We start from the raw sequence: 13965 nt of genomic DNA, 5'->3' as shown, positions 1-13965 counted from the left end.
ATAGATATATATATATTTGTAGTCAAGTGGGTTCTCAACTTTTTCATGTCAGACAGACAGCTATAGGTCAAGGAAGCCTTTTGGAGGTTCCTTGTGCAGTGGGGTTACTTGGTAGTTAGTTGGTAAGTAAGTTTGAAGTCTCAATTGGGGGACCTGTCCCTGCATAGCCTACGACATTTTAGGTTCTTCTTGAAATAAAAAAAGTTTGACAATCAGTGCACTACGTTTCAGAATCCCATGTACTGTAGGCATGGATTGGAGATATTAGTGAAATGAATCAAAATATAATGGTGAACAGATTAACTATGAATCCGTTTGAAAGCCGGTCATCTGGCACCATCTACTGACGGAACTGAGAACACCAAGGTAAAGATTAGGTCTAGTGAAAATTCTGATGGGGACTGGTCTTGGAACATGGAAAATGTCAATAACACCTGTTCCCAACTCAAATAACACATCAATCAATCAATCAATCAATCAATCAATCAATCAATCAATCAATGGCAGAACTCATGGCAACCTGCAAAACGTTTGTGATCCAGTTTTGGGCCACCCATAATATTTTATGAAAAAGGTGAGCCCTGCTTGGAGACCTTGGTTGTTAAATAAATAATCAATAGTCATAGTCTAGCTGTTATAGGCTATATGGGTGACTGGAAACAAACAAAAAACAAAATACAGTTGGTTGGAGCTCCTGTTGCATGGTGTGAGATTGTGTGATCCTTCAGTCCTAATTTCAAGACCTTATGCAAGCTAGCAGTTATTCAGTATGGCCTGCAGCAGCCATCAGGACCACATCAGGTGTGAACTTCAACTGGCAGCAAGCCCCCTTTGTTGTTGTGATCTTATAAACTCAGATCAAGGTTCAATGGGCCCGATGTACAGGCATTGAGGTACATAAGTATGTCCCTGAATGACCACGGAACAAAAAATATTTTATCATTTTATCGAGATATTATTTTGTCCGGTTGAGATAATTATGTCGACCAGGCGAGTTAATTATCTTGTCCAGTCGAGATAATTATTCCGGGGCTCCGTACATAATTACAATTATTATTATAATTTGTTTTTTTATCAGACATAGATATTGTAGCACTGCAGCAATAATGGTATTGTAGAAGCCATCCTCACTGTTTTGTATGTGTATTTATTATTATTATTATTATCACAATTGTTGTAGTTATCATTTGGCATTATTGTGGGGAGAGAGTATGTTTTGCACTCCGTCCGTGTGTGTGTGTGTGTCCGTCCTTCCGTCCGTCTGTGTACAGCTAATCTCCGGCAACCCGGTCGATGCCAAACTTTGCACACACACTCCCTGGATGCCAACGATGAACCTCTGCCCCGCATTTTCCAGAACGGCCTGTTATAGCGCCACCATGAGGCAGCTTTTCACATTTTTTACCTAAAACTGCACCGATCTGCGTGAAACGTTGCATGCACACTCCCTAGAGGCCAAGGACAAACCTTTGACCTGCATTTTCCGCATCTGCCTTTTATAGCGCCACCAGGAGGCCAACTTTTGTAAAACACATTTTTTGATATTACTCCTCCAGATTCTGTCCAAAAATCACAAATCGTTACACAGTATCTCTATGGTCATGTGCTCAAGTCGGATCTGTCCGATATTTCATATTCCATCCTAATTGGCTATAATTGGCTTTCACAGTTTGCAAGATTGCCCCGTTTTGAACAAACGCCTCAAATCATGAACGCAGCATGCAATTTACATGAAATCTTTCACACATTTTCTTACTAGGCTGAGGAATATATCCCACCCTTTTCACATTGGCCTGTTATAGCACCACCAACAGGTTGATTTTTGCAAAACACATTTTTGGAACAAAATGTCTCAAATCATCCAATAAGCCTATCTCACAGAATTTCCCCGCCCCCCTTAATACGGCCCCTTTCGGGGTTAGTGGTGATAGCGTGACGTCACTCCATAGACGGTACATGTTAACAGAGGTAATTAAGTAGGCTGGGGGCCACATGTGGCCCCCAGCCTACAGTTGAGGGATGTTTATACCATCCCTCTACACTGGGGGCGCTGTTTATACCATCCCTCTACACTGGGGGCGCTGTTTATACCATCCCTCTACACTGGGGACGCTGTTTATACCATCCCTCCCCACTGGGGACGCTGTTTATACCAGTCAGTCTGTCATACCATCCCTCCCCACTGGGGACGCTGTTTATACCAGTCTCTCTGTCATACCATCCCTCCCCACTGGGGGGCACTGTTTATACCAGTCAGTCTGTCATACCATCCCTCCCCACTGGGGGCACTGTTTATACCAGTCAGTCTGTCATACCATCCCTCCCCACTGGGGGCGCTGTTTATACCAGTCTCTCTGTCATACCATCCCTCCCCACTGGGGGCGCTGTTTATACCAGTCAGTCTGTCATACCATCCCTCCCCACTGGGGGCGCTGTTTATACCATCCCTCTACACTGGGGGTGCTGTTTATACCATCCCTCCCCACTGGGGACGCTGTTTATACCAGTCTCTCTGTCATACCATCCCTCCCCACTGGGGGCACTGTTTATATCAGTCAGTCTGTCATACCATCCCTCCCCACTGGGGGCACTGTTTATACCAGTCAGTCTGTCATACCACCCCTCCCCACTGGGGGCGCTGTTTATACCAGTCTGTCATACCATCCCTCTACACCGGGGGGCGCTGTTTATACCAGTCAGTCTGTCATACCATCCCTCCCCACTGGGGGCGCTGTTTATACCAGTCAGTCTGTCATACCATCCCTCCCCACTGGGGGCACTGTTTATACCAGTCAGTCTGTCATACCATCCCTCCACACTGGGTCCCCACATGTGGCCCCCACCTTCACCTAATGCGGCCCGCAGGTTAATATCAACTGGCGGCCTGAGGGCCACATGTGGCCCCCACCTTCACCTAATGCGGCCCGCAGGTTAATATCAACTGGTGGCCTGAGGGCCACATGTGGCCCCCACCTTCACCTAATGCGGCCCGCAGGTTAATATCAACTGGCGGCCTGATCTAGCCTCTTAATTTTGATCTCAAAGTGCACCAGATTGAAGCATTTTCATGGCAAATTTACAGATTTTTCTGTGCAGGGGGGGGGGCACATAATATTATGTTGCTTAGGGCCACTAAACGCCTAGAACCGGCACTGAGACAGGCATTCCTCAATACGACAGCTGTCAGTATAAAGGGTGAAAAGTACAGCTGAGCTCACACACCCCTGGGGAGCACCAACATTAGTAGTTAATGCTGATGAGAGGGTTGTGTTCATTTTCACCCTCTGTACTCTGTACTAGTAAGACAAGAAGCATACCAGTGAATTAAGTATGGATTCAGTTCCAACTGTACCATTTTTGACACTAGTATATCAGACTATTGTATTGAAAGCTGAAGAAAAGTCTAAGAATAGCACTCTCGCATGATTCATATTTGACTTATAGGTGTTTTGTAATTAAGTGGACCAGTGTCACAACCACAGCCTTTGTATTGAGTTTGTGCTTGAAATGTACTGTAATTCTGCAAACTGTTAATAAAATTTTCAATCAATCAAAAAAAACATCATCTGTACTGCAACCTTTTTTATAGGCAAACTGACTGGGCTCGAATTTTTCTTTGGTTATACTAACAATATGTTGTAACAGTATTCTTTCAAGTTCATAATCACTGAAGTGAGAGCTAGGGGTCTATAATCCTTATGTTCTTTTGGACATTGGATTTTGGGTAGTGGTTTTATTTTTTTCCAAGACAGGGGAATTGTGTGTGTGTCTACAGAGGTTTGGAATATTGGTTGCCACACTGGAGCCAGCTCAGATGCAAAGTTTTTGAGGAGAAAAGCACTGCATTCATCTGGCCCATTAGCTTTCCTTGTGTTAGTACACTGAAACACTTTCCTTACATCCTCTTCAGTGATGGTAATTCTGTCCGAGGGGGCAGGTGTTACAGCCTTCAGTATTTCAGTGCACTTTGAGGAATTGTCCAATGATTCAAATCTGGCGAAAAAGGTATTTAGGTCATTAGAAAAGCCAAGTTCATTTTCGGTCACATTTCCGCCAGATGGGGCAGCAGAGAGTACACTGAGTTCCCCTCTGCTGCCCCATCTGGCGGAGTCAGGTTAGGAACAACCAGCTATACACAGAAATTAATATAATCATTTGTAACTGTGGTAATTTCATCCAATGAACCATCTCTGAACGTGTCCCAATCAGTCCAGTCCAGTCCAGGCATGCTTGTAGTTGTTCCTTGTTTTCATTTGTCCATGTCCTCTACCTTCCTCTCTGGCTTCCCTCTTTTTAATTTGGATTTATGGACTGGAGTCATGCACACAACATTGTGGTCAGAGGTCTCTATCGGTGGCCCAATCTTGGCTACATATGCATTTGGAATGTTTACATAGCACTTGTCCAAAATATTATTTTTCCTTGTCGCATCCTTGACGTATTGTTCAAATCCCGGCAGCACAGTGTCCAGATAACACTGGTTTAAGTCTCCAAGCACGACTGCTGGTGCGTCCGGGTACTGCAGTTGTAGCTCATGCTCAATGGTCTTTGCTGCTTGTGCAGCTCTTCCTGGCCCTTTTGGGGGCACATAAACAACAAACAGCAGAACCCATCCAAATTCGCGGGGTAGGTAGAAAGGTCTTGACGTCATGCCCAGGATCTCTACATTGGGATCGTCACATATCCTTTTATTGAGTAGGATCGACACCAGAGATCATTAATGTACAGTTGTACACGCATACACCGCCGTATCCGCCTCCTCCACCTCTGTCTAGGCGCATGGTTGATTGATTGATTGAAAAATGTCAATCTGCAGTTTGCAGAATGACAGTACATTTCAAGCACAAACTCAATACAAAGGCTGTTAACTGTGAGTGGACGACCCAATTAAGCATTACACTTGTTTCCAATAGGGTCCACAATGTTCAATTCATCAAAAACATTTAGAGACGTACAAATAGACACTTCTATATAGACAAAGGACAGAACAGGAATTCATCATAAAGGAGGTAAAAAGGGAAAAGAAACATATACATATACACTCTGGTGCGCCTAGACAGAGGTGGAGGAGGCGGATACTCCTCCAGGGAATCCGGGGATCTTCCGGGGACTTCATACAGTGAGTCTGGTTTTGATGGCTTTAACCAGCTTTCAGTGAAACAAAACATCGATGCCTCACGAAAATCATTACATTGAACCTGTGGACAATCTGTTTCTTTGATCTGCGTACATCCATAGTCCCTATAGGTGCATCAGTGGGTTTGTTGGCTAAGGTAGAAATGTTTGGAACCAACAAAGAGCCACAACATAGTAAAAACTGAGTCTGTTGGATTTAGATGTATTGGTTTTTCAAAGTAAAAAGGACTCGAACCAGAAATTGGAAATTCTGGGACAACAAGGAAATGAAATGAAATGAAATGAAATCTATATTTACCCAGGGTATCTGGGCTAAGCTCAAGAACTTGTTTCCAGCCAGGCCCTGCTCATAGAACACATTTCATCGTAGTGGTTGATGCCTTGTTCAAGGGCATTTCAGCGGTGGTAATTTTAACGTGTCGGACGGCTGATTCGAACTGGGAACCTTCCGGTATCTAGACCGCGCCGCTATCCGTTCGGCCACCGCTGCCACAAGGGAAAAGGATTGGAACAACAGACTGAAGGGGATTAAGTAACCAAGTGGAGGCGCAGCTCAAAGACTCATCAATTAGGAGCCTGGTATGTAGTGGACACTGGACACCGAATTTAAAAGCTGTAAAAATAAAATTATAAACACATGATACAGAGATGCAATGACAGTTGAGTTGAACAAAGTTTTGGCGGGGCCTGGTGGTGGCTGCTGCTATAGCACACACAGCCACACACCATACCTTATGCATAGGCACACATGTGCCCCGCCTCCCTCCCAACAGCTCTCCTCTAGTAGAGCGTAGCCTCGGTCCCAGTCTGTAGGCTAATAAGAAGTCAGAAGTGTCTGTGGCGAGTGTGCATGCAGTGGGCTTTCCCAGTCTCGAGTCCCGACAGCCAGGTACGTGCACAAATCACAACAACTACTGTACAGTGCCCCGCTGTTTATAAACCAACACGCAGTTTGGGCTTGTTTTTACAGGCTGCAGCTGTTGCTCTGATTTCAATCATCGCGACAGGTATCGTCAGAACTGCTATACAGTCCCCCGACCCCCGCTGCGCTGTTTATAAGCCAGAAACAGTCCGTTAGGGCTACGTTCACCGGCGATCGCGCGCGGGGGGGTGTGCTGTCGGGGGGCACTCGCTGATCAGAACAAACCATGTAGGCCTACAAGTACAACCCAGATTCGGCACAAACAAGGGACTAAATTATTTTCGCTCCTATGCCACCAAAATGTGGAACGCCCTACCAACAGTCATTAAGACATGTGAATCCCTTGACAACTTCAAAACCACTCTCAAAGGGCACCTACGGACGGCTGCAATTCGAAACTGGCCCCCGTAAAATCTGAATCCCCCCCACCGCCCCCCCCTTTTCCCCTCACCTCTTTTCCCTTTTTACCTCCTTTATGATGAATTCCTGTTCTGTTCTTTGACTATATAGAAGTGTCTATTTGTACGTCTCTAAATGTTTTGATGAATTGAACATGGTGGACCCTAGACCTAGAATCAGGGACAAATTAGCCATTGGGCCAGTGGGGCCGTGGCCCAGGGGCCCTTGGCTCTCAGGGGCCCTTAGGGGAAATTGGACCATGCGGTACTAGGTTTGACACCCTGAAAAGGGCGTCTGGGGCCCTTCATTGGCCATTGATTTTGTTAAATTTAGGTCAAAAAGATGATAAAAACACGGAAATGTTGCGTGCCCACGCGCTATGGGGGCCCTGCAAGAATTACCGGCCCAGGGGCCCTGGTGGGGGTTAATCCGTCCCTGCCTAGAATGCCTGTGATCATTTAATTAACTTCGTAAATTTTCATGTATCATAGGCATAGAACCATTCCATCCGCTCCTGGTTGAATTCAATTATGTGCGGGCTTAATGTGATAAATTCTCCGTTTGTACTCACCCATTAAATAATTCCAAAGACGTGGAGTGAAATATGGTCCTCTAGTTTTAATATCCATGTGAAAGTTCTGGCACAAAACGTGTATTTAGTCAATTATCTCCACTTTTGGAGATAATTGCACACAGACGTCTTTCTCTCCGGGCGAGGGGGGACCGGAATGATCGATGAACTGATTTTAGACGTCATCACCAATTGACAAGGGAAACACAAAAGTTTGGGTCACACAATTGGCAGGTGCCTTGCGATAGGTGCTGGGTAATTAATCACACCACCTGCCAATTGTGTGACCCAAACTTTTGTGTTTCCCTTGTCAATTGGTGATGACGTCTAAAATCAGTTCATCGATCATTCCGGTCCCCCCTCGCCCGGAGAGAAAGACGTCCGTGTGCATCTCTTGAAAAAGTGGAGATAATTGACTAAATACACGTTTTGTACCAGAACTTTCACATGGATAAAAAACTAGAGGACCATATTTCACTCCACGTCTTTGGAATTATTTAATGGGTGAGTACAAACAGAGCATTTATCACATTAAGGCCGCCCAGTTAACGTCCGACATGAAAGTAACCGCGACCGTTCTATGGCTCTGTATGTGAAATACTGTATATACTGTATGTAACAACAGAGCCATTCTAGGGCTAGGTGGACCCTCTTGTAAACAAGTGTAATGCTTAATTGGGTCGTCCACTCACAGTTAACAGTATTTGTATTGAGTTTGTGCTTGAAATATACTGCAATTCTGCAAACTGTTAATAAATATTTCAATCAAAAAAAATAAAAAAGCCTGCGTCGGGGCCCACTGGCATCTAGTTACGCGCCTGGGTCCATTGTCAATAATCTGCATTTTGGGAAAACGCACCCTATTTTCTTCTCTGCAGTTAGGAAGCAAATGGACACTGGCTTTTGATTCCAACATTCTCTTGGAACAAGTTAAATTAAAACTGAGGATTTTACAGTGTAAAAACTGCACTCCCAGAGATTTAAAAAATGGTATCAAATGGGGGCCCTGCCTCTTGATACGGTTCCACGGGTGGACATTCAAGTCCAGCTCCAGACAGGAAGTGTCTGAGATCTTAGGAGAACCTTTGTGTTTCACGGTCCAGGAGAACATTATTGTATTGCACCTCTGGCATGATCAGCTTGAGGCAGAGCTCATGGACCTGGCTAGACGACCCATCGCTGATGTTAGCCGGCAGGTCGTAGCCCATGATATCAATGTTGATGCTGGGCTGCCAGGGCCGCAGCCTCTTGTTCTTGATCAGCTTTCCCGAGCGGAGCTGTGGCATCCGGTCTCCAAAGCAGCTCTGCATCAGGCTCTCCTGGGCCTGTCGCATGAGGCTCACCTCCTCCGCCACGCAGGCGGGACCGAGGGCCGCCAGTTTCCGCCAAAGCGAGGCGTTGAAATGGTCATAGAGCTTTGTGTCCAGGTAGTTCCAGGCACGCATCTTGGCGGTGAGTCCCGGTGAGAGGCTAAGCTTGGAGCCAGCTGCACGCATGTTGAGCTTGACATACAGAACATCGTACAGGTCCCAGGACAGCAGGTGGCGGAGTAGAACCAGTGATTCATCAAAGTACTCTGCGATCATCACCAGGGAGAAGGAGCTTTCCACCTCCGCCACAAAGTCACGGATGTATGCTGCATCTGTCTCTGGCCGGTCCTTGTCACCGCCCAAGTCGAAGGTCAGGGCGTTGCGGGCAGCCATGATCGGTTCGTTTGGCTGGTAGTACCGCTGGGGTTCCTTCAAGAAGGCCTCCAAGGATCCGTTGGGAACCTTCTTGAAACTCTCACAGACCTCTTTGAAATAAGTGAACATCGACTCAAACATGGAGGCTGGCTCTCGGAGAATAGTGATGTATGCAGAGTTGTTCGGCATGAGCCTCCGTACCTGCAACATACAAGAAGTTTTATCATCATTTGTAGAGTAAAACCACCGGTGTTTACACAACACAAACTTTGCCTTCCACTGTGCACACCTAATCCAAAAATATCACCATAATAACAGGTTAACAAGATATAAAGACAAGCGAAGCAATCCTAAAATTGTATACAATAAAGCAATTTAAACAGTAAAAGCAGCAATTTTGAGTGGCCGAAATACAGTCGGTACTAAAAGTGTGCATGTATGTGCCTTCATGCCAGAGCCGGCCCTCCCATCAGGCAAAACAGGCAGTTGCCTGGGGCATCATGAGGGGAGGGGGGGCATCCACCAGGGAAGACATGCAGTGGCCAATGAAATCAGAGGGAAAAATCTGATTTCAAGACCATTTGTGTAGTAGGTCGAGTGTTAATACATTCACCGGTTACACACCGGCATTCCGAAGCCTGCTATTCCGATGCACTGCCATTCCGATGCTCTCAATACTAATACTAACCCTGTCCTAACCGCACGCAGAAGCCACTGTGTCGGAATTCCACTCTGTCCCCATGAATACATGAACACTGTAGATTTAACTATGCAGCATGTAGCTTGATGAGAGAGAGAGGTGCCTTAGCTGTATAGATATGTAGATACATTATGCTTGAAAGCGATTTGTTGCCTGCACAAAGTTTACAATAGACAGCAATAATGTTTGTAAATGTTTGTATCTTTGACTGACAACCTCAAAATAATGACAATGCTTCCAAATATCAAATGTATGCCTCCATACACATGCATGATATGCTTAATTTTTCATTCGGAAGAAAGCACAGTTCAGCACCTCATCGTGGTTGAAGCGCATGTGGTTGGTGATGATGTTGGCTGGCAGGGTGCCTGGATGGACGAAGCGGGTGTTGAAGGAGCGTGGGTAGCAGAATAGGTGACCACACTCCTTTATGGGGAACGCCACAGTCAGGTTGTGACGCTCGGCAAAGCGGAACAGCAGGTTCTGCATGGTGCTGCTGCCCGTCTTGTGGGTCTTCAGGAAAACCACGTTGGTCTGTTTGGGCTTCAGGCCCGGGGATGGCTGGGAGCACGGTGAAAAGAAGCTCAGGTGGAAGCCATCCATGGTCCTGGAGGGAGAGCATTTACATTTGATTCATTCACTAATAATTAGTCTGCAATTCTTGTGTTCATATTTGATTAGGGAACATCCCTGAGCCACATATGATGTTAGGAGCCTTGGGAAAGTTCCATGAAAGTAAAACACTGAATATTGTCAACACTTGTGTAAAAGCTAATTGTTGAGGGGCGCTAGCCCCTCCTATATACAGGTTTAATGTTAGTTTTTCCTTAAACATTAAAAACGCCATTGACATGGACAGAGTTTAATGTTTGTTTTGTCTGATAATTACATCGTAAAATATGTATATATAGCGCCCCCTCATTTTGTAGATTTAACCTGAACGCATCCACTAATTGGGACGTCAAACATCACTATAAAGGGGCTCATCTATATAGAAATCCAACAAGTTAGTAAAATATCTCCAGAATGTATCAATTATGGGTCAGAGAAACATCCAACTACAGGTCTGTATAATCTGTGCCCCATTTGTAATAATTTAGGCATAGCCCTATACGGTAAGCAAGTAGATATATATATATATATATATATATATATATATATATATATATATACTATTATATTTGCATCAACTAGATACAAATAAAACATTTGAATACAGCAGAGTTAAAGAGAGAGGGCAGATATTAAGTTAAAAAAAGAAAAACATAAGAGAAATAGGGGTATAAATTGGGGTCCCAGAGATAGAAATGCCATTGCATGGGGTTCCGTAGCCAAATGCATGTCAAACTGGAGGTGTCCTTGAAATGCAAATGGTTGAAGATCACTGTAGTTAGGTAAAGTTAGCTTAAGTTGTGGCAAATCTGCAAAAAAATATGCTTACCACTAGCTTTCTTCACAGATGTGTTCATAAAGGTGTCTACTATCACAAACAAATTTGTTCCAACCCAACTCCCTTGGGAAACTTTGTGACAGCTGCTGAAAGTTGGGGTAATAAATTCGGCCATAGCCACTTGCCCAAATGTGCCCAAATGTGCTGACCTCATCACATTTGTGATGACGGCTATGGAGTGTGTTTTTGAGCAAATCTAATGCTTGCAATGGATTCAGCATCATGAAAACCCCCTAGTTTGACATGTCACATGCTACTTAAAGTATAATGAAATTTGGAATGTTTTTCCTTATATTGGTTGATAATGGTACCCCAACTTTCAGCAGCTGTCACAAAGTTTCCCAAGGGAGTTGGGTTGGAACAATCCTTTCTGTGATAGTAGACACCTTTATGAACACATCTGTGAAGAAAGCTAGTGGTAAGCATTTTTTTCCCCAGATTTGCCACAACTTAAGCTAATTTTCCTGCTAGAGCCGTCTCTTATGGGATCCCTGCCTGGCATATCTTTTCAAATAGGGGGTCCTTGACATGACAAAGTTTGAGAACCGCCTTTTTTTGCTGTATATTTAAGCAGAACCTTAAGTTAAGTTGCCATCTTTTGTTACTGTACAACAACATTATTCAACCTGTTGTATTGTTCCACATTGTATTGTTCCAGTAATAGTTCGTACTGATTATCAGACTTCCCCCAACCACACTTTCTGCTATGAAGAATAAGGCCATCACACACTTAGAACTTTCAATAACAAATGCACACTGATCTTCTCCTGTATCGCTACTTCGGCCTCATGCCATCTGGGCGAAGATACAGAACCTTGGAGTGGGAAAAGGGCCGCTTTAGTTTTGTTCTCTCACTGCCATTGTGGCATTAAAGAAACAGCAATTTGGGAAATCTCCACTTATGATATTACCAAATTAAGGAAGCCAGGTTGAAAATGGTTCAATGTGAGAGTTAAATGAACACGCAATTAGGGTTGATTTTGACAGCAAATTTTGATTTTGTATAGTCATTGTCTTTTGAATAAAATATAATTTAGTTATAGTCATATTTTAGTCTTCTTCATCTGCAATGTTTTAAGTTTGAGTCTAGTTTTAGTTGTCTAAATCTACAGTTGATTTTGTTGTCAAAAATATATTAGGTGGGTCTTTATGGCGTTGTGATGCCTGATTTTGCACTTGGTTGCATGCTGAAAATAGCTCATACCTCGTTGCAGTGCGACACATGAGTTTGTAGATCTGCTATTTTTAGTGCAACACCCGAGTGCAACCAAACATGAATTGACTTGTCTTTTAGTTCATCTGGATATCTTCTCCACTTGTCCCTCCCTAACAATTTAGTTAGAGAAAATTAAAACAAGTCTAGTTTTCAATTATTGACAACATTGTCAATATATTTAGTCTTAGTTTTAGTCGTCATAGCTTTAACCCATTAAGGCCTGACGTCGAAATTTAAAAAAAAAAGTTTTCTAAATCATGACAATTTTCGGAAAGATTTGAGGCACATTTTAACGATTTTTCAAAAATAGCAGACCTACAAGTTCATAGCGCGCCACTCGGTGGCGTGCTATGAGCTTGTAGATCTGCTATTTTTCAATAGCTAAATTATAACAATGTTTAAAACACCATAAGGGGTTCCCGCCCCAAAATGGGTTAATGGTTAATGTGGTTAAACGCTAACGTGACATGGATGCGTTCCAGGTCTCAATGGATTAAGGGTCAAACCTCGGAGGGCCTATGCTCCCTTATTCAATAAGGGAGCATAGGCCCTTATTGTATAAAAATACGTACAAGGTTCAAGGTTCAAGGTCTTTATTAGTGTCCCAGAAGGGCAATTCGGTTTACAGCAAAGTAGTGGTTTAAAACATACAAACAAACAGTACAGGACAACAACAGACACGAGACACCATAGCATAAACAGCTATGGTGTCTCATGTCTGTTGTTTTGTTTTGTCAGCTATTCAGCTATAGAGGGTATGCGTGTGACATCATCATCATACCCGGAAGTTATGCGGGAACGCCTACTGAGTGGCAAAAAACTACTTTCTGGCCTTGACAGCACATACATCCAAACAGAAAAGTCCTATTTGATTGCATTAAATGACTTTAAACAACATTAAATTCACTTTCTCACTCACTTTGACACTCGATTTGCCACTCGATCTGCCATTCACTTTATGCATGCGCATACCCTCTATTGATGAGGCAATACAATAAGGCTTATTGTACTTCTATGTATTTTTTCCTTCTTCTTCTCCTTCTTCCGCCACTTATTGCAGTTCTGGCAATATGGTAGAGGTCTATGCCAAACGGTGAAGACGCGAAGCCCACAACCATTGGCCAAAGTGTGGCGCTATAGCACTCAATTGAAAATGTAAACTTTGAACAGTCATAGCTCATGATTCATGAACCGTTTGACCGTCAGCAATAAAACTTCGATACATTGAATCAACACTGGTGTGAATGACAAGTTGTTCGTTGCAGGAGTGCACAGTGTGATCACTCACCATGTCAGCAGGAGGGTGACCATACTGACAGCCACTAGAACCAGGAAAACCTTGTTCCATAACATCTCTGTGTCGCCGAGACTGTGGGAGGAAGACGAGAGATACTGTAATTCACAGAACTTATTTGAAACGGTGGTCATAGAGCAATCGACTCTCCAGGCTACGGGTATGGCTATTGTTGTGGAATTCTGGATCAATCAGCTATTGATGAGGCAATAGGAGTCGAGGCAATATTCTAGCCGTGATGGTTATGCTTTTAATGTACATGATATGACATCATGGGGAGAAGTCAGGACGGTGTTTTTTTCATGTATTAGATCCCCATTAGCTTGCTGTACATGACAGCAGCTACTCTTCCTGGGGTCTCAAGGTAAGGTACTCCCTGTGTGCACAGGGATCAGACCATAGTTATACTGTAAGTAGCCTTGCCGAGCCATGAGGCCCATAGGGCAGGAGCCTATCTCCTGTTTCTGTAGCGTGAGGCAGCTTGATGTACAAGTACACCCCCTGGACATGACGCTAGTATGTCGCAGGGACTTACCCCCAGTCCAACCCTTAGTTATACTGTATAGCTGCTGAATCATAACAAGATAGGCAA

The 13965-nt window shown here is 44.0% G+C and overlaps 1 protein-coding gene across 1 annotated transcript; it reads right to left on the bottom strand.

Moving 5' to 3' along the window:
- Window positions 1–8101: 8101 nt before the first annotated feature.
- LOC306924380 (galactose-3-O-sulfotransferase 3-like) lies at window positions 8102–13443 on the bottom strand (the record flags this gene model as incomplete). The annotated part of the gene is made up of 3 exons (XM_079502875.1): window positions 13368–13443; window positions 9729–10020; window positions 8102–8914 (listed from the first exon to the last, which is right to left on the bottom strand). Exons 1-3 carry the CDS (start codon window positions 13430–13432, stop codon window positions 8102–8104), a joined length of 1170 nt encoding a protein of 389 aa, XP_079359001.1. The 5' UTR covers window positions 13433–13443.
- Window positions 13444–13965: the final 522 nt, after the last annotated feature.

This window comes from Electrona antarctica (assembly GCF_951216825.1).
Source record: "Electrona antarctica genome assembly, chromosome: 6".
Lineage (NCBI taxonomy): Eukaryota > Metazoa > Chordata > Actinopteri > Myctophiformes > Myctophidae > Electrona > Electrona antarctica.
This window is presented reverse-complemented; position numbering and strand designations above follow the sequence as displayed.